The sequence below is a fragment of the Monodon monoceros genome, unplaced genomic scaffold, assembly GCF_005190385.1.
Source record: "Monodon monoceros isolate NGI ecotype Baffin Bay Population unplaced genomic scaffold, NGI_Narwhal_1 Super_Scaffold_18, whole genome shotgun sequence".
Lineage (NCBI taxonomy): Eukaryota > Metazoa > Chordata > Mammalia > Artiodactyla > Monodontidae > Monodon > Monodon monoceros.
Window position 1 is genome coordinate 76,042,491 of NW_021703774.1, and position 25,468 is coordinate 76,067,958.

Consider the following 25,468-nt stretch of genomic DNA (forward strand, 5'->3'; position numbering starts at 1 on the left):
TTTATGATAAGGAGTCTTCCTAACCAAACCACAGTGTCTTTCCATGTATTCAAGTTTCCTTTTGAGCCTTTCAGGCCTGTTTGAAAGTCTTCACTTAGGTGTAGCACATTTCTCGTTAAGATTATTCTTAGGTATTTTATCTTTTGCTACTGCTATTGAAAATGAGGCCTTTTCTTATATTTTTCTTTTCTTCCCAATAGTCTTGCTATTACAAGTGGTAGGAATACAGAACTGCTCTCCTTTCTTTTGCAATGTTTTGAATTAATCACGAAATCATTTCTAGAATAGTCATTGGTTTCTTTTGTTTCTCTCTCAAAAATATTTACAGATACTCATGCTTGATGGCTCATTTACAATTACAGCACATTGAATGAGTTCTGTTTTAAATGGAATAACCTTTGAGCTCTCAACAGGATACTTCCCCTCTGTTTTTTCAATATAAGACATTAGTGCACTTATACTATTTTACAGGAGAAGTCAATTATGTCACTCAAAATTTACTTCCAATTCTTACTTGTAATCTATTTATTTATTTATTGCTATTTTTTAACTGTTTTTATATTTTGAATCAAAATGAATAAATTAATGAAAATAATGCTAGCTACTACCTAGTGAGTTGCTTCTTTCAGTTGTGTGAGAGGGTATGTGTGAAGCCCTGAGCACATTCTTTCCTTACTGCTGACCAAGAGGATGGCAGCTGCCCTTGATCAAGAGTGTGTTTTGCCCTGCCTGACCTAAAAGTTCCCACCGCAGACTGAGGAATGTAACCTGACTAATTGTGAAAGTGCCAACAAGGGTGGTTCTCCCTTGCTGGAAAGCAGCGTTCCAAGGATTGTCATGATTTTCTCTCTCTCCTCTCTTTCGTCCAGGCCTGCTTTGTGAAGAGAACATTGATGACTGTGCCAGGGGTCCCCACTGCCTTAATGGTGGTCAGTGTGTGGATAGGATTGGGGGCTACAGTTGTCGCTGCTTGCCTGGCTTTGCTGGAGAGCGATGTGAGGGAGACATCAACGAGTGCCTCTCCAACCCCTGCAGCTCTGAGGGCAGCCTAGACTGCATACAGCTTACCAATGACTACCTGTGTGTCTGCCGCAGTGCCTTTACCGGTGAGCGACTTTCCAGCCTCCCCAGCCACTCTGCCTCGGAGGGGGATTTTAGTGAGGAAATTGGGCCCTGTATGACACATCCCAGACCCGAGTGAAGCTTTTCTCATATGTGAAAAACTAGACCAGCTTAATTCAAGGGCCCAATTTTTTCTTAGGTCTGCTCCATCGATGTTTGCTATTCCTGAGAGATGCTATCTCTTTTGTTATACATTCATTATATCATATTGTAGCACAAATATAAAAAAAAACAGAAATAGAATGTTGGGAGTAGTTGAGCAAAATAACATTTTTAAATTGAGGTAAAATACACATAACTTAAAGTTTACCATCTTTACCATTTTTAAGTATACAGTTCAGTGGTGTTTAGGACATTCACACTGTTACACTACCATCCCCGCCATCCATCTCCAGAACTCTTCATCTGAGCAAAATAACATCTTGTTTTCAGGAACCTTACATCTAACTCTGGTTTCATCACCCTGCCTCCTTTGGCATGTAGTGACTTGAGTTACTGGGTAGTCGCTGCCACTGTGACCTTTCCACCTCTGTGGGAATCCAGAGAGGCTTAGGGTCTTCTAGGACACTTAAAGGGAGTAGATCCAAATTGGAGTGTGTTTAACCAAAATTGGTCGATGAGGGTTTGAAAAGGAAAACTTCAGAAGTCACAAGTATGACCTGCCGTCTTAAGACTTGGCTGTGTTCATCACAGATTATAAAGATGACCAAGTCCTGCCTCAGAATAGGGACTGTATCATAGACACTTGCTAATTATTTCTGGAGGAGGGCAGCTTGGTGACTTTGGGGAGCTAAAATAGTTGTTTATGTCTAAATATGGCAATATCATCAGATACTCAGAAATCTGCTTTGCACTTCTGGGGTCCATCCGAATCTTATGCTGTAGAAGTATTCCTTGGGAGTCAGATGAGAGTCTGCAGTAGTCTACTTACTGATAGTTGGGCAAGTTGGACTCTGCTACATTCTGAGCCTATTATATCCAGACGTTCTTCCTTCCAATTTTGAAGATGTGCTACCTTTAAGAACTTGGGAATTTTATTAAAAATGGGATAGATTTTGAAATGTAGAAGATGCCTAGGTACATTATCAAAAGAGAAACAATCCATTATGAAAATCATGCCTTCGAGGCAACACTGGACAGAAAGAATATGAACAATCTGTCTGTAGTCTCATATCGGTCATGATGTGCTTGAGAGGCCAGAAGAGCAGAACTGACTCCTGTTCCTTTCATTACCTCTGAGGCTTCCTTTATTTGGAAACGATGATAAGCTCTTACAAAGAAAGAAGGAAATAGATGAAGGAAGGAATAGAGGCCACCTTGAATTGGGGTCCCCTAGTCAGGAAGTCGTGTTTCTACATTTTCTACACTTGTGAATAAAAAATCCTTTGACTCATTGATTGCGATTATGGTGGGGTGCTGATGCTGAGATGAACATCAAGGGACCATCAGTCCCTGAGCCCCGTGCAAATGGGGTGGCTGCTCTTGCTTATTGTCTGCTGCTATGATTTGAAGAAACAAACATCTGTAACTCCTGCCTCATTATTCTGGTTGGCCAAAATTACTGCTATTTTAGTTTCATTTTAATTTTTAAAGCCATCTCTTCCCTTCCAAGTGCCTGAAGGCCAGATGGGGCCTGAATCCTTGCCCCATGTCCCCCCCCATGATTTCATTTGCTTAGTTCAGTTTGTCATGGAACAGTGGGCTCAGGATACCTTCTGTTTTAGAACTGAACTGTGCGTAGAGATCATTAACTCTGGGAATATTAAGCTGTGTTTTGAAACAGTGCCAATCAGGTTACAGAAAGGCTAGAAAATGATTGAAAAGAGACGTCACTGATGAAAATTCGCTATAAACTGCAAATCACCCTTTTTCTTAGCTTTTTTCTTTTAATTTTTTTCGTAGTATAGTTGATTTACAATGCTGTGTTACTTTCTGCTGTACAGCAAAGTGAATCAGTTATACATATACATATGTACACTCCTTTTTAGATTCTTTTCCCATATAGGTCATTACAGAGTATTGAGTAGAGAGTGTCCTGTGCTATACATAGGGTCCTTATTAGTTATCTATTTTGTATATAGTAGTGTGTATATGTTAATCACCATTTAGATGTATTGGTCTGGTGTAGCCTCTCTTATGAAATAGACGGTGTTAAAATGCAGTGAACACTTTTGCTAAATGTTTCTTTTGACTCATGAAAGCTAAAGTGCCTTCAAAAAAAGCTTAGATGTCATTTTCCTTTTTGTTTTTGGAGGGATTAGTCATTTTTTTAAAAAAAAAAATCTTGTTTTGTGAGTCTTGTTTTGTGAGTCGATTCAGGCACGTATGTGTGCCATTTGTGCTTATTACTGTAGATAAAACAGATGAGGGAACTGCCCTGAGTCGGTGATGGGCCACGCGTGTTGAGATCCAATGAGTGCCTTCCTCATCCTCTTTTGTTCCCTTAGGATTAGAACTTAATTCTCATACCTCTCCCTCCTTCTCTAATCCTTTGACTGGCCCACATCCCAGGAGTGCTCTGTTCTGTAACTTGCAGCTACTACTTCTGCCTTTTAAAACACCCTTTCATTTTCTACTCTGAGGTCGTCACTGTGAAACGTTCGTCGATGTGTGTCCCCAGATGCCTTGCCTGAACGGAGGGACTTGTGCTGTGGCCAGCAACATGCCTGATGGTTTCATTTGTCGTTGTCCCCCGGTGAGTGCCGTGTTGCCTATTGAAGGAGGATGCTCTCTTCCACACAGTCTGTGACGAAGCTGAGATTAAACCTGGTGTTTCCGAGCTCTGTGGGGAACTATCTTGGTGGGGACGTTTCTTAATTTTAACCTCTTCAGGAGAAAGTGCTTCAGTTTTCCATTTAGAACTGTTAAAATACTTCCAGAAACAGTGAGCTCCCTGACCTGTGACTGTCAATCTTCAGAAGCACCAAGGGCAATGGAATGTTCCCTTGAAATCAGGGCTGGTGTCTCTGGCTTCTGGGTCTTGTGCTGGAGGGTAGTCTTACTGCCCAGATGGGGAGAGAGTTAGTTGGAAATACCACCCTGCTCACATTCCTTGGCAGGGACTGTTTGAGAGCAGGCTGCTTCTTCAACGAGAAGGAAGCCTAACGTTAGCCATTTGCTGTGCAAACACTTTTGCTACTGCCAGAGGCTAACACCTCTCTAACACAGATCACTATGTGTGGAGAGATACCGAAGGAAACCTGGCCAGTAACTTTGGCCTGGACTGAGCGAGAAGGCCAGGAACGAAATGGCATAGGAAAGGTTTTCAGACACCTAATACTCTGAAGTGAGGTTTTTCCCCTATAAAGTCACTGTATGAGTGATCTGATGATGCTTAGGAAAGGTGCTAATAGATACGGTGTCACCTGACTCTTATCCTACCATGAACTGTTGACTTCATTTCTAGAACTGAGCTCTTAGAGTGAGAAAATTCTATGTTCATCCTATGGAACCGCCAGCCCTAACCTATAGGTTGACTTGAAGAGGTCTCTTCCTAGAACTTGGTCCAGGAGGCTACACGGAGGGATCTTAGCCAAGGGTCTAGTCTTTACTTCCCTAGAGGTGTGGCAGAGAGGGGATTGGGAGGGAAAATGGGGCATGCCCTCAAGAGTCAGCCTGCCATTCTCATTTGTTCACTGATTTCCACAGGGATTCTCTGGGGCGAGATGCCAGAGCAGCTGTGGACAGGTGAAGTGTAGGAGAGGGGAGCAGTGTGTGCACACAGCCTCAGGACCCCGCTGCTTCTGCCCCAACCCCCAGGACTGCGACTCAGGCTGTGCCAGTAGCCCCTGCCAGCACGGGGGCAGCTGCTACCCTCAGCGCCAGCCTCCTTATTACTCTTGCAAGTGTTCCCCGCCGTTCTGGGGCAGCCACTGTGAATTCTACACAGCTCCCACCAGCACCCCTCCTGCCACCTGTCTGAGCCAGTATTGTGCCGACAAAGCTCGGGATGGCGTCTGCGATGAGGCCTGCAACAGCCATGCCTGCCAGTGGGATGGGGGTGACTGTTCCCTCACCATGGAGAACCCCTGGGCCAACTGCTCCTCCCCGCTCCCCTGCTGGGATTACATCAACAACCAGTGTGATGAGCTGTGCAACACGGCTGAGTGCCTGTTTGACAACTTTGAATGCCAGAGGAATAGCAAGACGTGCAAGTAAGCATCCAGGGTCCCCAGAACTGAGGGACACTGTCACTAACATACCTCGGTTTCTTGTTGTTGCTCCTAACCACTCCAGTGCTTCAGCCCAAGCTGCCTCTGCTTTTCGGACTGGTGCCCTGGGGCCCTCTCCTTCCTGGTGTCAGCCTTGTCCCAGCGCACGCTGCCCTGTGCTCTCCCTTGCTGACAGAGGGGCAGGAATGCTCACTGCACAACCGCCCTCTCTCTGCCTGTCTCTGCTTCCTCGCCTGCTGCTCTCACAACCTCCTGGGGGAAATAACTTTTGGAAGTGTTGTTACCCACTCTCAGGCAGCCTCTCACATAACCTGCCTGCAGGATGGATGAAAGGTCTGTACCTCTCTCTATTTGCCCCATTCCTTTCCCTAAGACAGGGTTTCCCCATCGGGTTTATCAGGAAGCATAAGCTAGCTTAGGCAATTAACCCTCCAGGTCTTCATTGTTGCAGTTATAGGGGGCTTTGTGGGTTACCTAATGGCTTTCCGTTTAGTCATCCCATTTAGTTTAACTCTGATTAATTTTCACCAACCTTGTGAGGCGTAGGTATTGTTAATGGCCTTTCACAGGTGAGGGAACTGAGACCTAGAAGGTTCAAGAACTTGCCAAAGCACAAACAGCTACTCCTGACCTGAGCTAGAGTGGCACAAGTTGTACTAGGTGGTGGAACCATCAAAGGATGGGAGTGGGGGAGGAGAGGAGAGTGGAAATAAAATAATTTTTGCATCACCGGGCTTTGGGATTCAATTTCCTTTTCCCAGTGTTTGAAAGATACTGTACAAATTAGATCTGGTATCCTGTGTGGGACACACTGCTCCCCATCTATACCTTCCAGAGCTGGGATTCAATCTTGATTAGAAAAGAATTGGGTTATATCAACATGGTCCACTGTACAGCATCTCTTGATGGTACAGGGCTACTATCCAGTTTCTGGAAGCACTCTCTAGAGTCCTGTTTTACTTCTGAAAGCCTAGAGGCAGTGGATAAAAAAAAAAAACAAAGGAAGCATGAACCAAGTAGATTTTTGTTCCAGATTTGTTTACACACCTGATTTAACAAGATTGTGAGCTGCCTGGGGGCCCGCGAGCGTAGCGAGTACAGTTTTGTCTCTCATTCAGAGAGCACTCACTGACACTAAGGGGTGTAGACTATATATACTCTAAGAAGACAGGGATAGGAGAGTCACAGAAGGCTTCATGGGACATTCGGGATCTAATCTGAGCCCCAGAAAATGGGTAGGAAAATCCACATTAGTTCCAAGGGGAAATCAAATAGAGCTCCGGTCTGGTCTGAGACCCCTGCCTTGTTCTCTTCCTCCTCTGACTCTCCCTACCTAGATATGACAAATACTGTGCAGACCACTTCGAAGACAACCATTGTGACCAGGGGTGCAACAGTGAGGAGTGTGGCTGGGATGGCCTGGACTGTGCTGCTGGCCGGCCAGAAAACCTGGCAGAGGGCACCCTGGTAATTGTGGTGCTGATGCCGCCTGAACAGCTGCTCCAGGATGCTCGCAGCTTCTTGCGTGCACTGGGCACCCTGCTCCACACCAACCTACGCATCAAACGGGATGCCCAGGGGGACCTCATGGTCTACCCCTATTATGGTGAAAAGTCAGCTGCCATGAAGAAGCAGAGATTGACACGCCGGTCCCTTCCAGGCGATCAAGAACGGGAAGTGGCTGGGTAAGTTTTTAATTTCTGAACTTCTTAAAGCTTAATTTTATCAAGCTGAGCACTTTGATACACAGAAGTCATAACTGCACCTATAAAAATGAAAGGTCAGAAAAAGAACAGCCAAACCAAGTAACACAAGCCCATGATCCCAGTATTTACCGTTAGTGCTAAAGGTTTGCCTTGATTTGGGGATCCTGAAAAGTGGGCTGGAGCAAGTGGGGGGCAGGATGTCAGGATGGCCTCCTCAAGTGCTAGAATCTCTAACCGTTTGCCAGAGTTACCTTAAATCCCTCTAGTAATGACTCCTCTTTGTATTAATCCTGGCCTTCTTTTCAAGGCCCTTCATTTATGTCTCTTTGACAGTGGTGATGTTCTGCAGATGTTCTGTCATTCACACACCACATTGTTAGTATATCTCACAGTGTTCAATTCAATAGCTAGCTGAAGTACAGATGCAGAGGCAAAGGAGAGTAAGGAACAAAAACAAGGGGCAGGGGTGTATTTTTAGAGCGGCTCTATGTACCTTTGAGTACGTTGGAAGGGTAGGAGAAGCCCACCAAAGACAGCTTCACCCCATTTTCTCACTTTGTCTTATGTTGCCTAAGTCGGAACGCTTAGACTCAGCCAGACCAAGGATAGCGAGACATCTCCCAAGTGAGAATTAATGTTTAGGATCTAGATGGACAGCATCTTAATTTCCGAGATCTTTCTGGAGGCAGCATCCAGAGGTGGAGAGCCTGAGGCTGAGGGTGAGGAAGAAGGCTCATGTCAGCCTCTCCAACTCAGATTCCTGGACTGACACCCTTCCGTTTTCTCCCCATTTCCCTTCTACCTCTTTCCCCTCGGCTTCCCACAGCTCTCAGGTATTCCTGGAAATTGACAACCGCCAGTGTGTCCAAGACTCAGACCAGTGCTTCAAGAATACGGATGCGGCAGCAGCTCTTCTGGCGTCTCACGCCATCCAGGGGACCCTGTCGTACCCTCTTGTGTCTGTTGTCAGTGAGTAGCACTGGAATTAAGGGGAAAGTATGGGGAGAAAGGTGTCACTTGCGGGCAGAAAGAACAAGGCATGGTTTACAATGTGCGGCTCTCTATCTCTCAGGGCTGGTGAGGTCAGAGTTGTTCTCTGAAGGAATGTAGGGGGAATACTGAGAGGTGGATGTTTTATTCATCACTTTTCCCTGTCTCTCTGCACTTTCAGGTGAATCCCTGACCCCAAAACGCACCCAGCTTATCTATCTACTTGCTGTTGCTGTTGTTATTGTCTTGTTTATTATCCTGCTGGGGGTGATCATGGCAAAACGAAAGCGTAAGCATGGCTCCCTCTGGCTGCCTGAAGGCTTCACCCTTCGCCGTGACTCCAGCAATCACAAACGTCGTGAGCCAGTGGGACAGGATGCTGTGGGGCTGAAGTAAGGGAGTCTGCCAACAAGCTACCCTTCACAGTAATAATGAGCGTGGATAAGAGGAAAATCAGATCTTGTTGAATCATGATTTTATATTCTGAGCTCTGGCCATGCTGTGTTATTACGCTTGACCATGATTCTCGATGCCTACTGAGTGACTATAAAATAAGTGTCTGGATGCTTCAGTTCTGTACATACAATCACAGTGGTCCTCAGCTTCTGTGATGAGGCAGGCACACTTTTGTTGTCAGCTCTTGATTAGTGGGAAGGGAAAGTGTCTGGATGCTTCAGTTCTGTACATACAATCACAGTGGTCCTCAGCTTCTGTGATGAGGCAGGCACACTTTTGTTGTCAGCTCTTGATTTCCTCAGGCAATGGGAGGTAATATTGCCCATTTTTCCTGGGCCAAAGGCCCTGAAAGTCTGACTATAGCCATGAGAGTGTGTGATGGTAGAAAAAGTATTGAAAACTTCTATGTTCGTTTATGATATAACATCTGCCCTTATTTTACACCTTCATAATTCCGTCACATCAGAAATCTCTCAGTGCAAGTCTCAGAGGCTAACCTAATTGGTTCTGGAACAAGTGAACATTGGGTCGACGATGAAGGGCCCCAGCCAAAGAAAGCCAAGGTAAGCTAGCCATGGTAGAACCACCATTGTTATCCATTAGCTGCTCACATTTCATATTTCTGTCCTTTGGTATCTAGAGTGTCATGAATGGGAGAAAAGGGTGATATTCTTTACATGTTGCCCAGGCAGAGGCTATCCTAGGTTGTCTGAAAAAGCAGAAATCTTTAGATCACTGATGGCCTTGGGTTACCTGTGTAAGTTTTTCAAAAAGAACTCTTTAAAAATAATAAAACAAACATGCTTCCTTCCTCAAGTGTCATGCTGATGGTACTTGAATAAGGACTACTGTGTGTAAATAGCAATTTCCTTCATGGCTAGATCTCTCCCTTATCCTCTCTGGGTACTTCTCCTTCTGGAAGGGAAGGTGGATCTAATCAGTGGAAGAGAGCCAATGACCATTGAGGTCGGAGGCTTCAAAGCTTGAGCCCTGGAAACTAAAGCCGTATAGAAGTAAGAGGTAAACATTGGGCTGAGTCTGACATGAAAAAGGAGACCATTCACCCATAGATATACATGGCTGGGATACGCATGTATCCAAGGATAGCCTAAATCAGCTTGAGGAGATAAATGCTTGGGGAGTACAGGCATGAAGTACACCATGATGGTTAAGAACATTGCTTTAGCTATAGTCAGAACTGCATTCAAGTCCAAAACTCTGGCACATTACTTAACCTCTTTGTGTTTAATTACCTTAATCCGTAAGATAGGGAAAATAATAATAATTCTTTCCTCTGTGAGTTGTTGTGTGGATTAAATACAGCAATACGTGTAAATTGCCTTCCCTATTTTCTGTCACATACTAAATACTTCATAAAGGGCAGCTGGTTTTAAAATTATAATAATAATATTCAAGAAATACTTCCTGAAGGCTTGCTCTGTGCTGGGCACTGGGTTAAATACAGGGTACAAGGAGACAACCTTGAGCAAGGCTTGTTCCCTGTTGTGAGGAACCTTTCAGGTAGAAGTAGAAAGTGCCATGTAGTGCCATGTAAATACTTAACACGTGCTCAGTTAAGAAGAGTGAGCAGAGGGTGCTCTGTAGGACCAACAAGAGGAATTAGAGTCTACTTTCTACTTGAAGGGTAGACAGGAGTTAGTCAGACAAAGAATTGGGAGAGACCATGGCAGGCTGAAGGAACAACATAGGCAAAAGCCCAGAAGCAGGAAAATGGTGCTTTGGGGATCTGTAGATGGCATGTTAGGTAGGTAATATATAGGTGACGTAGTAAGGCTGAAGCCTAGAGTATGGGATTGGGGAGGTTAGGGGAGTGGTACAGATGATGCAGGAGAGGTAAACAGGAACCACATCATGAGAGCAGTGGGAAGCCAATGTGGATAATCATCTGGAAGATTCGATAGGAGGACAGAGAATACTGGGTGGGAGATTAGAAGTGATGGGAGACTCTGGACTAGCTCCTTGTCTGCAGCTCCTGGCGTGGGCCAGATTGTTAGGGAGAGTTGTCTTCTCCTTTCAGGCTGAAGATGAGGCTTTACTCTCAGAAGAAGATGATCCCATCGACCGACGGCCGTGGACACAGCAGCACCTTGAAGCTGCAGATATCCGTAGGACACCATCGTTGGCTCTCACTCCTCCGCAGGCAGAGCAGGAGGTGGATGTGCTGGATGTGAACGTCCGCGGCCCAGGTCAGCACCTGCAAGCCTCCCCTTTCTCGTTGCGCATGCCTGCCCTGGCTTCCACCTTATCCCTGTGTTTGTCCCACTTGGTGATGTGCTCCCTTCTGACTTCACAGATTGGAAATCAGCTTGAGGAAATGAATGTTTAAGGAACACAGGCTTGCAGAAATTATGAATTTATATGAGAAAAGAGGGAAGGATTTCTCATTGCTTCACATACAGCATGCTCGACAGCAAACAGACTGATTATTTGGGATAGATTTTAGTAGGACAAAAAAATAATATTCCAAAGCAGAGGGATAGAGAGTTTGTTTAGTTCGTACCTTAGTGCACATGGTTTATTAATACTGGATATTTTTAAAAGTTGTCCAATTTAAAATAACATAGCACTTAGGAACTTGAACAGGAAAGCTTATTTAACGTAGAGAATAGCTGCTCTTTACAGAAAGGATGTTATCCAGGAAAAGTCAATTGCCAATTACCACAAGAAGCACAGAGTTTTTTCACAAAAGAATAATTTTCTTCACATTGAACAACAATAGGGTTAATTGAACATTAATGTCCTTCCCCTCCTCGAATACTTTCTGGAATTTTCCCTTCCTCTAGATGGGTGCACCCCACTGATGCTGGCTTCTCTCCGAGGAGGCAGCTCAGATATGAGTGATGAAGATGAAGATGCAGAGGACTCTTCCGCCAACATCATCACAGACTTGGTCTACCAGGGTGCCAGCCTCCAAGCCCAGACAGACCGGACTGGTGAGATGGCCCTGCATCTTGCAGCCCGCTACTCGAGGGCCGACGCTGCCAAGCGCCTCCTGGATGCAGGTGCCGATGCCAATGCCCAGGACAACATGGGCCGCTGCCCTCTCCATGCCGCCGTGGCAGCCGATGCCCAAGGTGTCTTCCAGGTAAAGAACATGTAAAGAGTTGGCTCCTTATGGATCTAGTATATTTTCCCTTTATTAAGGCGCTTAACATCCCATTGCATTTGTTCGATGACTCTTTGAGAGAATAAGGCAGATGATAGAGTCCTGCTTGCTGGAAAGGAAAAGGGAGGCAGGCAAACAGACTTGACCATTTACAGCCAGGAAACAATAGAGCCAACAGCAGATAACACCAGTCTTCTGATTGTTAATCACTGCTTAGCGTGGCAGAATGCCTCCCATATGAAAAGCTCAGATGGGAGTGATACCCGTTATGAAGCCTCTGACTCGTGTCAGCTTCTCCCTCTAGATATATCTGACCATATGGGCTTCCAGCTGCTCCTTGGCGGGTTTCTTGACATGAGTTCGTAATGTATACCTGATGCCCTATTATTCTACCCTGATGAGGAAGTTGGAGGCATGCTGTATCATCTTAACCTATACACCGTAACTGAGGTTGTGGTATTTTCCCACATCCCTCTTTTTGCTTTAGAAAGTAGAAGTACATTAGTTTACATAGCCATTGTAAAGCTTGAGCACCTACTTGTATTTTCGTTCATCCGTTTACTCCTTCATTCATGCATTCAACAAATATTTATTGACTGACCATGGTAGAACCGTGGGCACAAAGATAACAGGACATTCCCTGTACTCCAGGGACTTACAGTGTAGCCTCAGCTCTGATGCTGTTATTTCTTATCTTAGCTTCATTATTTTTTGTATCCAGGTGACTCTCTTTTCTGTGCTTTCTCGTGTTCTAGATACTGATCCGCAACCGAGTAACTGATCTAGATGCCAGGATGAATGATGGCACGACACCCCTGATCCTGGCTGCCCGCCTAGCTGTGGAGGGAATGGTGGCAGAGTTGATCAACTGCCAAGCCGATGTGAATGCAGTGGACGACCACGGTAGGGATGAGAAGCAGGGATTCAGATTCCTACCTGCAAAGCAAGCCTCTGAGGAAGATTGTTGCACGATCCTTAATGAGCTGTCCCAAATCCGAATCCACTGAAGATTCATTCAGTCATTCATTCTTCCTTTTACCATATTGAGTTCAGAGATCTGAGACAGTGGCAGGTCCATAGATGAAGCTGGGAAGGGATTTTTGGTGAGGGTTCTCAGATCTCAAAGCAGGTCTATGGAAGGTTTCCCTGTGTACGTTCCCAGGCATACCACTCTTGATATGAGGATGTGAGAGCCAACCTCATTGTGGAGGTGAGGGTTGTGAGATATTCTGACTATGCATTCTGGCATGTAATAAATCAGTAGGTTATTGCCTTCAGTGTGTGACAGGGTAGATTCTGCCATGTGAGGGATGTGGTACCATAGACAGATGATCCTTTTACTTAGAGGTCTTCTGGAGGCAAGGCAGCCTGTACTGAAGTATTTCTAGAATAGGGGAAAATTAATATAATACCTGGGTTTTTCCTATGGGCCCCCAGAGAGAACTGGCTTCCTACTGCCGTCTGAGAAGTTCAGGGTTTCCTTGTACAAATCCTGATGCTTCCCGATAGTAGGAGTAGGACATGTCCTTCTGCTCTGTCTGCTTATAAAAATGTTTTGTTTGTTCTGTTTTGTTTTTAATTTATTTTGTTTTTAATTTTGGCTGCGTTGGGTCTTTGTTGCTGCACGCGGGCTTTCTCTAGTTGCAGCGAGCGGGTGCGCGGGCTTCTCACTGCGGTGGCTTCTCTTGTTGCGGAGCACGGGCTCTAGACGTGCGGGCTTCAGTAGTTGTGGCTCGCGAGCTCTAGAGCGCAGCCTCAGTAGTTGCGGCGCACGGACTTAGTTGCTCTGCAGCGTGTGGGATCTTCCCGGACCAGGGCTCGAACCCGTGTCTCCTGCGTTGGCAGGCAGATTCTTAACCACTGCACCACCAGGGAAGCCCTAAAAATGTTTTTTTCCTGCAGGAAAATCTGCTCTTCACTGGGCAGCTGCTGTGAATAATGTGGAGGCGACCCTTTTGCTGTTGAAAAATGGGGCCAACCGAGACATGCAGGACAACAAGGTACAGTCTGGGCTCTGAGCTGGAGGGCAGGCACAGCAGTGCCTCAGATTATAAGGCCTTCGCTTTTCTCCTGTAGCTCCTCTTGTGATAAGGATAGACAAAGATGGAAGCAGATTGGAACTTGGTCCAGAGAGCTGGAGTGCTTGTATTGGGCTTAACCAGGGAAGTGTCAGGATTGACCCTCTGCCTACTCAGTACTCAGTCTGCATCAGGCTCTCCTGTCAATAACTTTGGTGTAGCCCTTTCTGCCTTTCTCTTCTTTGACATTTCCCTTTCTCCTGGTCTTCATTCTGTTCACACTCACTTCCTTTTCACTTGTTTGTTCTTATTTGTTTTCTTGATACTTTTCTCCCCCCTGTTCTTGGGCACCATGATGCTTTCCTGTTTGCTTTTCTTCCTCTGAGTTTTATGTCGTGTTTCCCCTCTCTTGCTCATCTTATCTTCTCTCATTCATTTCCTCCTTTCCCTCCTGTTAGTTCTTTCTCTCAGATGTTTTGTCTCTTCTTTTACTTACTTTTACTTTCCCTTATTTTTGCCAGTTCTATAAATGCTTTAGGTTCTTCCCCTCATACCTTTCTTATTTCTACCTGTTATTCCTTTTAGAACCCTATTTTGATAAGCTCAGTGCTCTTTTACGTGAATTTCTGGCTTGGGGACATGCTTTATCTCACATGTTCCCCACTAAGGAGATGTAGCACTCAATGGGGCAAAATTGCTTCTTGGGAAGGGGTAAAATAATCTTAACTTTCTTTGTGTATAAAGTCCAGATGTCCGTTCAGTACATGGGTAGTTATACACTTTATCTGTGATATTAAAATTTCATGTGGGAAGGAAGTTAGGAAAAAATGTCTAAAGGGATGATAACAAACAGATTGAGAAACACTGCTGTATTCTCAAGAGTGTTATTAAAATGTGCTCTGTGTGGGCCTTTTCTGTAGGAAGAGACCCCTCTGTTTCTCGCTGCCCGGGAGGGGAGCTATGAAGCAGCCAAGATCCTGTTAGACCATTTTGCCAATCGGGACATCACAGACCACATGGATCGTCTTCCCCGGGACGTGGCTCGGGACCGCATGCACCATGACATTGTGCGCCTGCTGGATGAGTACAATGTGACCCCGAGCCCTCCAGGCACCGTGCTGACCTCTGCTCTCTCACCTGTCATCTGTGGACCCAACAGATCTTTTCTCAGTCTGAAGCACACCCCGATGGGCAAGAAGTCCAGACGGCCCAATGCCAAGAGTGTTGTGCCCTGTAGCCTCCCTAACCTTGCCAAGGAGGCCAAGGATGCCAAGGGGAGTAGGAGGAAGAAGTCTCTGAGTGACAAGGGCCAGTTGTCTGAGAGCTCAGTGACTCTGTCCCCCGTTGATTCCCTAGAATCTCCTCACACATATGTTTCTGATACCACATCCTCTCCAATGATTACATCCCCCGGAATCTTACAGGCCTCACCCAACCCTGTGTTGGCCACTGCTGCCCCCCCTGCCCCAGTCCATGCACAGCATGCACTGTCTTTCTCTAACCTTCATGAGATGCAGCCCTTGGCTCACGGGGCCAACACTGTGCTTCCCTCAGTGAGCCAGCTGCTGTCACACCACCACATTGTTCCCCCAGGCAGTGGCAGTGCGGGGAGCTTGGGTAGGCTACATCCAGTCACTGTCCCAGCGGACTGGATGAACCGTGTGGAGGTGAATGAGACCCAGTACAACGAGATGTTCGGTATGGTCCTGGCTCCAGCTGAGGGCACTCACCCTGGCATAACTCCCCAGAGCAGGCCGCCTGAAGGGAAGCATTTACCTGCCCCTCGAGAGCCCTTGCCCCCCATCGTGACTTTCCAGCTAATCCCCAAAGGCAGCATTGCCCAACCAGCCGGGGCTGCCCAGCCTCCATCCAGCTGCCCTCCAGCTGTTGCAGGCACCCTGCCCACCATGTATCAGATTCCAGAAATGGCTCGTTTGCCCAGTATGGCTTTTCCCACTGCCATGATGCCCCAGCAGGAAGGGCAGGTTGCTCAGACCATTGTCCCAGCCTACCACCCCTTTCCAGCCTCTGTGGGCAAGTATCCCACACCCCCTTCACAGCATAGCTATGCTTCCTCCAATGCTGCTGAGAGAACGCCCAGTCACAGTGGTCACCTCCAGGGTGAGCATCCCTACCTGACACCATCCCCAGAGTCTCCTGACCAGTGGTCAAGCTCATCCCCCCACTCTGCTTCTGACTGGTCAGATGTGACCACCAGCCCCACTCCTGGGGGTGCTGGAGGAGGTCAGCGGGGACCTGGGGCACACATGTCTGAGCCACCACGCAGCAACATGCAGGTCTATGCATGAAACACTCTGCCTCCAGCGTAGGGACAGAACTCCTATCGTAAATGCTGCTGAGGAGCAAATGAAGGTCGTCCGGGAGAGAAATGAAGAAATCTCTGGAACCAGCTTCCGGAGGCAGGGGAGAGGAGATGCTCTTATCTTGTAGATGATGCAAAGGAAGCAATTTTATTAGCTTCACTGTGTATCTGCAGGGTTTTGGGAGCCGGGAAAGGACAAGGCTCCTTGTAATCTCTTGCCCGTCAAGCCCAGGAATTGCAAGATGAATACAAGACTTGGGACCGTGTTTCCTCTCTTCAGTGTGGGCAGCAAGATTGATGCCTGTTGTAGACATTCTTGCAGCTTGGACTGTATTTTCAGCCTTGGGGGCTATTGCTATATCCATGAGAAGATTCTATAGTAGAGTCCTATTGGGAATTGTGCCCTGGAATTCTGCCGGAGTTGACCTATCTTCTATTCTCATCCTTGGAAAGTCTTTCGACTTCACTTGGTGCTGTAATTGTTGCACCTCTCTGTGGCTGGAACCCCACCTGCATCTTATAGGGCAGGACCTTTGTGCTTTTAATCATTCCTGCTCTGGAAAGCACCTGCAGCCTTCTTTTCCCAGTGTCCCTGGGAGTCTCACGGGGTTTACTTTTATGGTTCTCAGCAGAAAACTTTCAAGTATGTTTCTTTAGAAAATGGACATAGTGCATTCTCCTACATAATATCATTCCTAAAATAAGAAGGGGAGCAAAATATTTTTCTTTGAACCCATTTAGGGGACCAGGACCCCCTTCAAGAGGCTGCCCCTGAATTCTCTTGCCTGCATACAGGATTCCTACAAACCTTACCAGGAAGAAGAGTAAGAATCTGTTGTTTTTTCCATTTGTGGGCCTAGTAAGTGTGAAGGTTTATCCTTGGCAGTGTAGGTAATATGAGCCCTTCAAAAACCCAAACAGACAAAGGTTTGGAATGTTGGAATGACCAAGAGATAAGGTAACTCATGCAAGGAGTGGTTACCCACTGACCCGTCCCTGCCAAGCATTCCATTGACTGCCAGTGTGAAACACATTTGTTCCCTGATATTAGAACGCTCGGCCTGCTTCACTCACACATCCGGCAGATGGAGATCATCTTAGCTGTTGAGCCTTCCCCTCCACACATCTCCAAGAAGAAAATGTGTCAAACAATATTCCCTCGCTGTTCAGAAGTGAAATTTCCTCCGCTCAAGGGCCCCCTGTGACAGTCGCCTTCCGCTAGTCAGAGGGCTGTAGTCTCTACTTCCTGACACTCCTTCTGATCCCAGGCCCCTGCACCCAGCTTCCCTCCATACTGTGGGGTCTGATTACTGGTGCACCCAGTAGGTTCTCACTGAACACGTGGGTTTTCTGTGTTCGAGTGTGGGAAATAGAATGTTGGCTTACAAGAAGGTTGGAAGGGGAGGAACTATGAGGTAGCCTTTGCTATTTTTTGCTACCATTTCTTTTCCTTTCAAGCAATCATGAGATTCTCTGTTAGGGAACTAATGTGGACACTTATCAGGGACCTTTTCCTTTCATAGAGTCACCTTCTAGATGATAATGGACAATTACAGACTCACTGTCTTGTCATTCTCCTGTTCAGATTGTGATTGTATCTCACCTGAGTCTGCTTCCTGTATCTGTGGTGTTGGCAACTCTCTTGACCCTCTGTCAAGGATGAAGCATTCTAGCCAACACTAGAAAGAGGAGAAAAATACACTTCTTCCTCTTCTCCCTGAGTCAGCTAACAACTGGTCCTGTCTCCACACGGTTACTTCTGCCCGGTGCTATGATGTCACGACACATGGAAAATTAGTTCTTCTGGGGACGTTTTGTAGATATTAATAGGTGGTCTGCCTACTCCGTGTTGGTTTCGATAGTTTTCGTTCCTGCCTTGTCTGGGAGCATTCCTCAGTTCTTCCCATTTCCCTGATTTATCTGTCTGTGACTTCGTACGGAAACCCTGTGTGTCTGTTCGCATGGAATTGTACAAAGGATTTTGCCAGTCCTGCCCCAGTTCGTTGAATTAAAAAAAATTTTTGTTTTTCCCTGATATAAGCAGATTGTTTGTTCATTTGTATTTTATTCTCTCACGTGGCAACTCTACCAGCCCCTTTCATAGTATGTAGTAGTTTATCATTCTAAATGGTGACTCTTTATCCTTGGACCCATTTGTTGATTCACAGGTGGGGAGAACCTATCTACATGGATCACTGTGGACCCCACACATCTGCACTTCTCCGTCATCCCGTTCCAGCCCCTCTTCCTCAGAGTGTCAGCCTCTGATCCAATAGCTTGATCCCTTGTAGCCTCCTCCATCTGCAAGCACACTGTAGGCCTAACTTGCTTGTTCCTCTTTGGGTTTTGGGGAAATGAATGTGAAAGCTGCCATTACAGACAACAGGCTTCAGTGATGAGGAGGAAGACACTGCCTTTCCAAAATTTATCAATTGCTTAGATTGTGAGAACACTTGAGTTGTAGAGTACCTAGTAAAAGAGAAGGTGAGATGGAGAATCACTTTCTCACATGGGTGCTGAATTGGAGACTAAGTTTGTATGGGATACAACTTCTATGCCAGGTATAGGTCACCCTCTGTGCCCCGCACATTCTTGTTATATCTTTATGAATTCTTCCTTTGATTCCTCTTCTGTCTGCCTTTGGGGATATGTTTTTTATTTGTTTGTTTCTTTTGTATTAAGTGTCATCTTCTGACCTACGTATTGGTAAGGGAGGGCGAGGTTTGAGGGAAAGAAAGACTGAGAGCTAAAGATTTTATGTAAGCAGTCAGCTATGGTGCACAAATCCATTATATCATCTTATTAAATGTGCTAGTTCGTAATTCTTGCATAAAAAAGAACCAAAGGTGTAATGTTCTGTTGGCAGGTGGTTTGGGGATTTTGGCCTTAACTAATATACTGAATGTATAATGACTGTTTGAGAGGAGAAGTTCATATGCCCTGAGGCTCCCATTCATAACTGCTTGGTACTGTGGCTTCTTCCTTGTGTACATTTCTCATAAAAGTGATAACGATATCTGTTTGTATGAGAAACCCATAACCAGTAAAATGACTGCATATTCCTGACTATACATAGTAAGGAAAATGCACAATTTGTTTTTAATTTTCAAAGTTTCATTCTAAAAGTAGTTAAGACGAAATTTATATGGAAGCATTTTTATCACAAAATAAAAAACGTTACATGTCAAGCTCAATGGGCACTGCAGTTTTTATTTTCCATTCTTGCATCGCTGATCTTGCAGTGATTTACCTTATGATGTCATAATTGCTGAGAGAGAAAACATTTTCTTTTCATTCTGAATCCCACGGAGCCTAGCACTAGTCTTTTTTTCTTTCACCAGGCAGAGAATAAATAAATGCTTTTGAGGAGAAAGCTACTGCCAGATAGGAAACATCACAAGATTGAGTTACTTCTCTGTGCACTGACTGGTGACAAATGGACAATGTCTCAGGACAAAGTGCCTTCCAGTGGAAACGTAGAATATTTGCTAAAATCAGAATTGGGTTTGGGATATAACTAATAAAACCAATGGTCCTATTAACTAAACCATTAGTTTCCAATATTATTCCTCTTTAAATTTTGTATAGAGTTAAAATATACAGCTATATAATATTATTTTGCATAAATAGATGTTACCAAGTTCATTCATACATTTACTTGTCAATCAGTAAGATGTTTGAACACAAATACTTGACATTGATGGTATATATGGCATTTTAAACACAACTGGTATCATATACTGGTTATCCTGAGTGTTATAATTTTATATAAAACACATTTGAGTCCTCATGTTTGGTTTTGAAATGGTGTAAAGAGAAAATGAATTTGAGAGCTAAGGAGTGTCTCACCCAAGTCTGGTTCTCTACAGGCTTGCTCTCAGAGCCTTTCAGATTCTGTGGCAACGAAAATCTGCTCCATGGAAACCTACTTCAGTGGCTCTGGGCTGTCCATCACATCCTATTCCTGCAACTGCAAGCGTAGAAACCTAGTGCTTGATCGTGCGGGGACTATGCAGGGCTTTCCTAGGCATGAAATGCAAGAAGGGAGAGCAGGGCTGGAGGCCAAGGGCTGCCATATCACACAGCTGGAACAATAGACTTGGACCCCAGGCCATGGTCACACCAGGGGAGGGACTGGGCTTCCCTGTCATGCAACTAAAAGGCCTCACAGCTCAAGGAGGGGGGGGTGAATTCTTTTCTCAGAACATGATAATAGACCAACCGTCTTTAACGTCTGCGCATGGTGACGATGTGATGGGCAATAGGCAAACTACAAGCCTGTTACTGCCTCTGCTTCCAAGTTCTCACAGTAAACACTGCCTCAGGCTTGCTGCACGATATTGAGGTCATTCACCTCATTTGGTGACAGTATTGTTTTTCTCTTTAGACCGTGCCACGCGGCTTGTGGGACCTTAGTTCCCCGACAAGGGATCAAACCTGGGCCTGCGGCAGTGAACGCGCGGAGTCCTAGCACTGGACTGCCAGGGAATTCCCTGGTGATAGTATTTCTAAAATGAAATATGTATCAGGTGCTTGCAAAAGCCCCGAAGAGAGAGATGGTGCGTGTGAAGTGTGTGTGTGTGTGTGTGTGTGTGTGTGAAACAGAGTGAATACAACTTTTCCTTCTTTTGAAACGGACCTTAAGAAAAACACATTTAAAACATGTGCACCAGTCAAGTCCTGACTGCAAAGTGTGGGCAAATTCAAATGAGGAGAATTCAAGAAGGGCTTATTTATCAAAACTAATTTTGAAATGCGTGTGGGGTGTAGGGGAAACCTAAGGGGTAGTGCAGAAAGTCCTCATTAGCATCAGCATCTTTTACCACTTCCCGGTCGAAAGGCGTGAAGGCTGGGAGAGGTTACTGGAAACTGAAAGGAGGAAGTCCTATAGAACAAGTTAACTCAAGGAGAGCTGTGACTTCTGCCAGGGGCATGGTGAGCCCCAGGCCCTCTCACTGCAAGGAAGCCAAGAAATGAACACCCTGACCTCATTCCCCACCACACTTCCACCCTGGACTCTCTATTTGCTGAATCCAAGTCGAAGTCTGAAAATAAAAGAGTCTGTTGGAATTGAACCATTGATACAGGTCAGCCTCCTGGAGGAGAAATCTTGGTGGAGAAAGGAAGAGAGTGGATCTGGAAGGTGCAAACACAACATTATCCAAAACATTTTCCCTCCAATGATAATATTTCTAAAAAACTCCTATTGACAGCCTGCCATTGATATGGGAAGGCAGGGAAATTATGTACTGATAATCCTGACTTAACTTCTTTTCCTGATCAACTAGTGTGTTTCTTCACCGCCTTGTCTTTGAGCACCCGGACTGAAAATAATCACCAGCAGGAGGATGGATAAACTACGGTGCTGTCACCCTATGGGATACTGCCCAGAAATGGAGAAGAATAGCATGCAGCAATAGAAAGAGGTGTCATTGAAAAAAAAAAAAAAAAAAAGAAAGAGGTGTCACTGGCATAACGTTGAGCAAAGTAAGCTGGACACTAAAAAATACATTCTGTCTGATTCCATTATATAAGTCAGAAAAGCAAACAGCTGATAAAGATCTGAATAGTGGGTACTTTGGGGGGATGGGGGTCTTGACTGAGAAGACTGCAAGAAAAATCTGTTTGGAGACAGAAAATACCTTGACTTTGGTGGTGATTTCATGAATGTATACATAAAATTTCATGTAAAATTTACTTAAGATTTGTGAACTTTACTAATGTGAGTTATACTTCAATAAAATGTATCTATAATACTGACAGAAATGTATAAACACCTAATATTGTAAATACTGTAGTGTATAACTATAATTTTATCTTTTAAAATTATAGTACATTAATATTTTTTCATATTTGTTTCAGATGTTCAAAAATGAGGTAATACAGGTGAGACTCCTATATCCTCCATTCCCCTCCCTTCCTTCCTCCCTCCTTCCTTTTCCAGTTATTTGCTTTCATAAATTTAATTGGTGGAGATTATTTTATGCTTAACAACATTGCTATTTGCAATAGGTGATCCATGAAGCAAATATATTTTCAAATTCAGTTGTATAAATTGTGAGACCACAGAATTGCAAAATTACTTAAAAGAGCAAGGCAAGCCAGCTATTGGCTAGCTGGGTAGGAGTTCTGGAGTCCAGCAGGATGGTCCCTACCTGTTTGGGCCCTGGCTGCTGTTTGGTACTACCTGGTGGCCCTTAGCTGCTTCAGCGTAAACATATTAGGATTGAGTCTGGGTTCTGTAATGAGACAGGGCTTGGCGAGCTCTTCATTGTAAATCATCACCTGCTTCTTCTGCCTATTTCAGACCGTTTAGACCAGCAAATACTGGGATGGAAGAACCCAGCTTGTGTCTTTCTGTAGTGGAATTGTCTCATTTTTCTCTCTCCCTCTCCTCAATCACCCCTTTCCCTTCACTCCGGGAAAAGATTTAAGAATAAGGATCTGGAAGACGATGGTCACCAACCAGTAATCATGTTACATCAGAATCTTGTTACTATGGTTATTGCAGGATTTTACATATAAGAATTGGAAAGGAGGAAGAGAAGATATCTTCATCTGAGATTAATAAGACTATATACCTGGACAACCCAAGAAAATATACTAAAAACCTACCCTAGGTTTCAGTAAATAAAACAATGTAAAATTACTTTATAGAAAAACTTTGTTATAAACAAAATCCAGTTTGGGGATGTAATGAAAGAGAAGAGCACATTTCATCTGATCATGCCTGCAACTTTGATAATATTCATTAAGATACTCAATTTTTTAAACCTCTCTCAATATCAACTAACACAAGTACAATCCCATAATAAGCCCTTCCTAACACTCACTTACTGAGATACCACATTTCCCCTTAGTGTGTAATTTTCCCTGCAGCAAAAAGCATCAGTGACTCCATTTTTGTTTGACTCACCAGGGTGCTCCTTGTGGTTTGACTAAAGGACATCAAGAGGCCTCCAAGACAGGAAGAATACCTTCTCAACACCCCGTTATATACAGAGCACTGACTTCACAATAACAGTTAATGAATTTTCCAAGAATATCTGGAACATTCATAAAAATTATACCTAGGTAAAGCCATCTTAAAATCTTAGTGTAGTTTCAAAGAATCAGTATCATATAGACAGTAATCTCTGAACATGGCACTATCAAATTAGAAACAAAAAATCTAACCAACACCCCTATATCTATGAAAAAAATTTAATGTATAAATGTCAGTTATTAATAAAATATGTTAGAAGATATTTAGTAACTATACAAAAATTCTTATCAAATGCTACCACTAATTTTGAAATAGTAATTATTAGAACTATGGAAAGCAACCAAAGTTTTTAAGTAGAAAAATTCTCGTCTAAATATTTATGCCACAGCAGACTGAATCAATAACATAAGCACTTAAAAATGTTTAATTGACATATAGTTAATTTACAATGTGTTGGTTTCAGGTATACAGCAAAGTGATTCAGTTATACATATATATATTCTTTTTCAGACTCTTTTCAATTATAGGTTATTACAAGGTATTGAATATAGTTCCCAGTGCTATACAATAGGTCTTGTTGTTTATCTATTTTATATTTAGTAGTGTGTGTATGTTAATCCCACAATCCTAATTTATCCTCCCCCACCCCTCTATCCTCCTTGGTAACCTTAAATTTGTTTTCTATGTCTGTGAGTCTATCTCTATTTTGTAAATAAGTTCATCTGTATCATTTTCTTAGATTCCACATATAAGCCATATCATATGATATTTGTCTTTCTCTGGCCTACTTCACTTAGTATGATAACATCTAGGTCCATCCATGATGCTGCAAATGGCATTATTTCATTCTTTCCTACGGCTGAGTAAAATTCCATTGTATGTATATACCACATCTTCTGTATCCATTCAACAGTCAATGGGCAGTTAGGTTGCTTCCATGTCTTGGGTATTATACATAATGCTGCTATGAACATTGCAGTGCATTATCTTTTAGAGTTTTCGCCAGATATATGCCCAGGAGTGGGATTGCAGGATCATATGGTAACTACTTTTTAGTTTTTTAAGGAACCTCCATATTGTTCTCAATAGTGGCTGTACCAATTTACATTCCCACCATCAGTGTAGGAGGGTTCCTATTTCTCAACACCCTATCCAGCATTTATTATTATTATTTTTAACATGTTTATTGGAGTATAATTGCTTTACAATGGTGTGTTAGTTTCTGCTTTATGACAAAGTGAATCAGTTATACATATATATATGTCCCCATATCTCTTCCCTCTTGCGTCTCCCTCCTTCCCACCCTCCCTATCCCACCCCTCTAGGTGGTCACAGAGCACCGAGCTGATCTCCCTGTGCTATGCGGCTGCTTTCCACTAGCTATCTATTTTACATTTGGTAGTGTATATATGTCCATGCCACTCTCTCACTTTGTCACAGCTTACCCTTCCCCCTCCCCATATCCTCAAGTCCATTCTGTAGTAGGTCTGCATCTTTATTCCCGTCTTGCCCCTAGGTTCTTTATGACCATTCTTTTTTTTTTAGATTCCATATATATGTTAGCACACGGTATTTCTTTTTCTCTTTCTGACTTACTTCACTCTGTATCACCGTCTCTAGGTCCATGCACCTCACTACAAATAACTCAGTTTCGTTCCTCTTTATGGCTGAGTAATATTCCATTGTATATATGTGCCACATCTTCTTTATCCATTCATCTGTTGACGGACACTTAGGTTGCTTCCAAGTACTGGCTATTGTAAATTGAGCTGCAATGAATATATTGGTACATGACTCTTTTTGAATTATGGTTTTCTCAGGGTATATGCCCAGTAGTGGGATTGCTGGGTCATATGGTAGTTCTTTTTGTAGTTTTTTAAGGAACCTCCATACTGTTCTCCATAGTGGCTGTATCAATTTACATTCCCACCAACAGTGCAAGACGGTTCCCTTTTCTCCACACCCTCTGCAGCATTTATTGTTTGTAGATTTTTTGATGATGGCCATTCTGACTGGTGTGAGGTAATTGTAGTTTTGATTTGCATTGTAGTTTTGATTTTCATTTCTCTAATGATTAACGATGTTGAGCATTCTTTCATGTGTTTGTTGGCAATCTGTATATGTTCTTTGGAGAAATGTCTATTTAGGTCTTCTGCCCATTTTTGGATTGGGTTGTTTGTTTTTTTGATATTGAGCTGCATGAGTTGCTTGTAAATTTTGGAGATTAATCCTTTGTCAGTTGCTTCATTTGCAAATATTTTCTCCCATTCTGAGGGTTGTCTTTTCATCTTGTTTATGGTTTCCTTTGCTGTGCAAAAGCTTTGAAGTTTCATTAGGTCCCATTTGTTTATTTTTGTTTTTATTTCCATTTCTCTAGGAGGTGGGTCAAAAAGGATCTTGCTGTGATTTATGTCATAGAGTGTTCTGCCTGTGTTTTCCTCTAAGAGTTTGATGGTGTCTGGCCTTACATTTAGGTCTTTAATCCACTTTGAGTTTATTTTTGTGTATGGTGTTAGGAAGTATTCTAATTTCATTCTTTTACATGTAGCTGTCCAGTTTCCCCAGCACC

General features: G+C 44.0%; 1 protein-coding gene across 2 annotated transcripts in view; it reads left to right on the top strand.

The window, feature by feature from the left end:
- NOTCH2 (notch receptor 2) overlaps positions 1–19,098 on the top strand; it is a 206,412-nt gene extending 187,314 nt beyond the window's left edge. For both annotated transcript variants that reach the window (XM_029229052.1, XM_029229051.1), the window contains exons 23-34: positions 870–1,106; positions 3,705–3,817; positions 4,771–5,276; positions 6,632–6,979; positions 7,827–7,969; positions 8,172–8,382; positions 8,913–9,009; positions 10,485–10,653; positions 11,251–11,552; positions 12,329–12,476; positions 13,476–13,573; positions 14,512–19,098. In XM_029229052.1, coding sequence (XP_029084885.1) covers positions 870–1,106; positions 3,705–3,817; positions 4,771–5,276; positions 6,632–6,979; positions 7,827–7,969; positions 8,172–8,382; positions 8,913–9,009; positions 10,485–10,653; positions 11,251–11,552; positions 12,329–12,476; positions 13,476–13,573; positions 14,512–15,900 — 3,761 coding nt within the window. In that variant the 3' untranslated portion in view covers positions 15,901–19,098. The remainder of the gene's footprint in view (positions 1–869; positions 1,107–3,704; positions 3,818–4,770; positions 5,277–6,631; positions 6,980–7,826; positions 7,970–8,171; positions 8,383–8,912; positions 9,010–10,484; positions 10,654–11,250; positions 11,553–12,328; positions 12,477–13,475; positions 13,574–14,511) is intronic.
- The last annotated feature ends 6,370 nt before the right edge of the window (positions 19,099–25,468 follow it).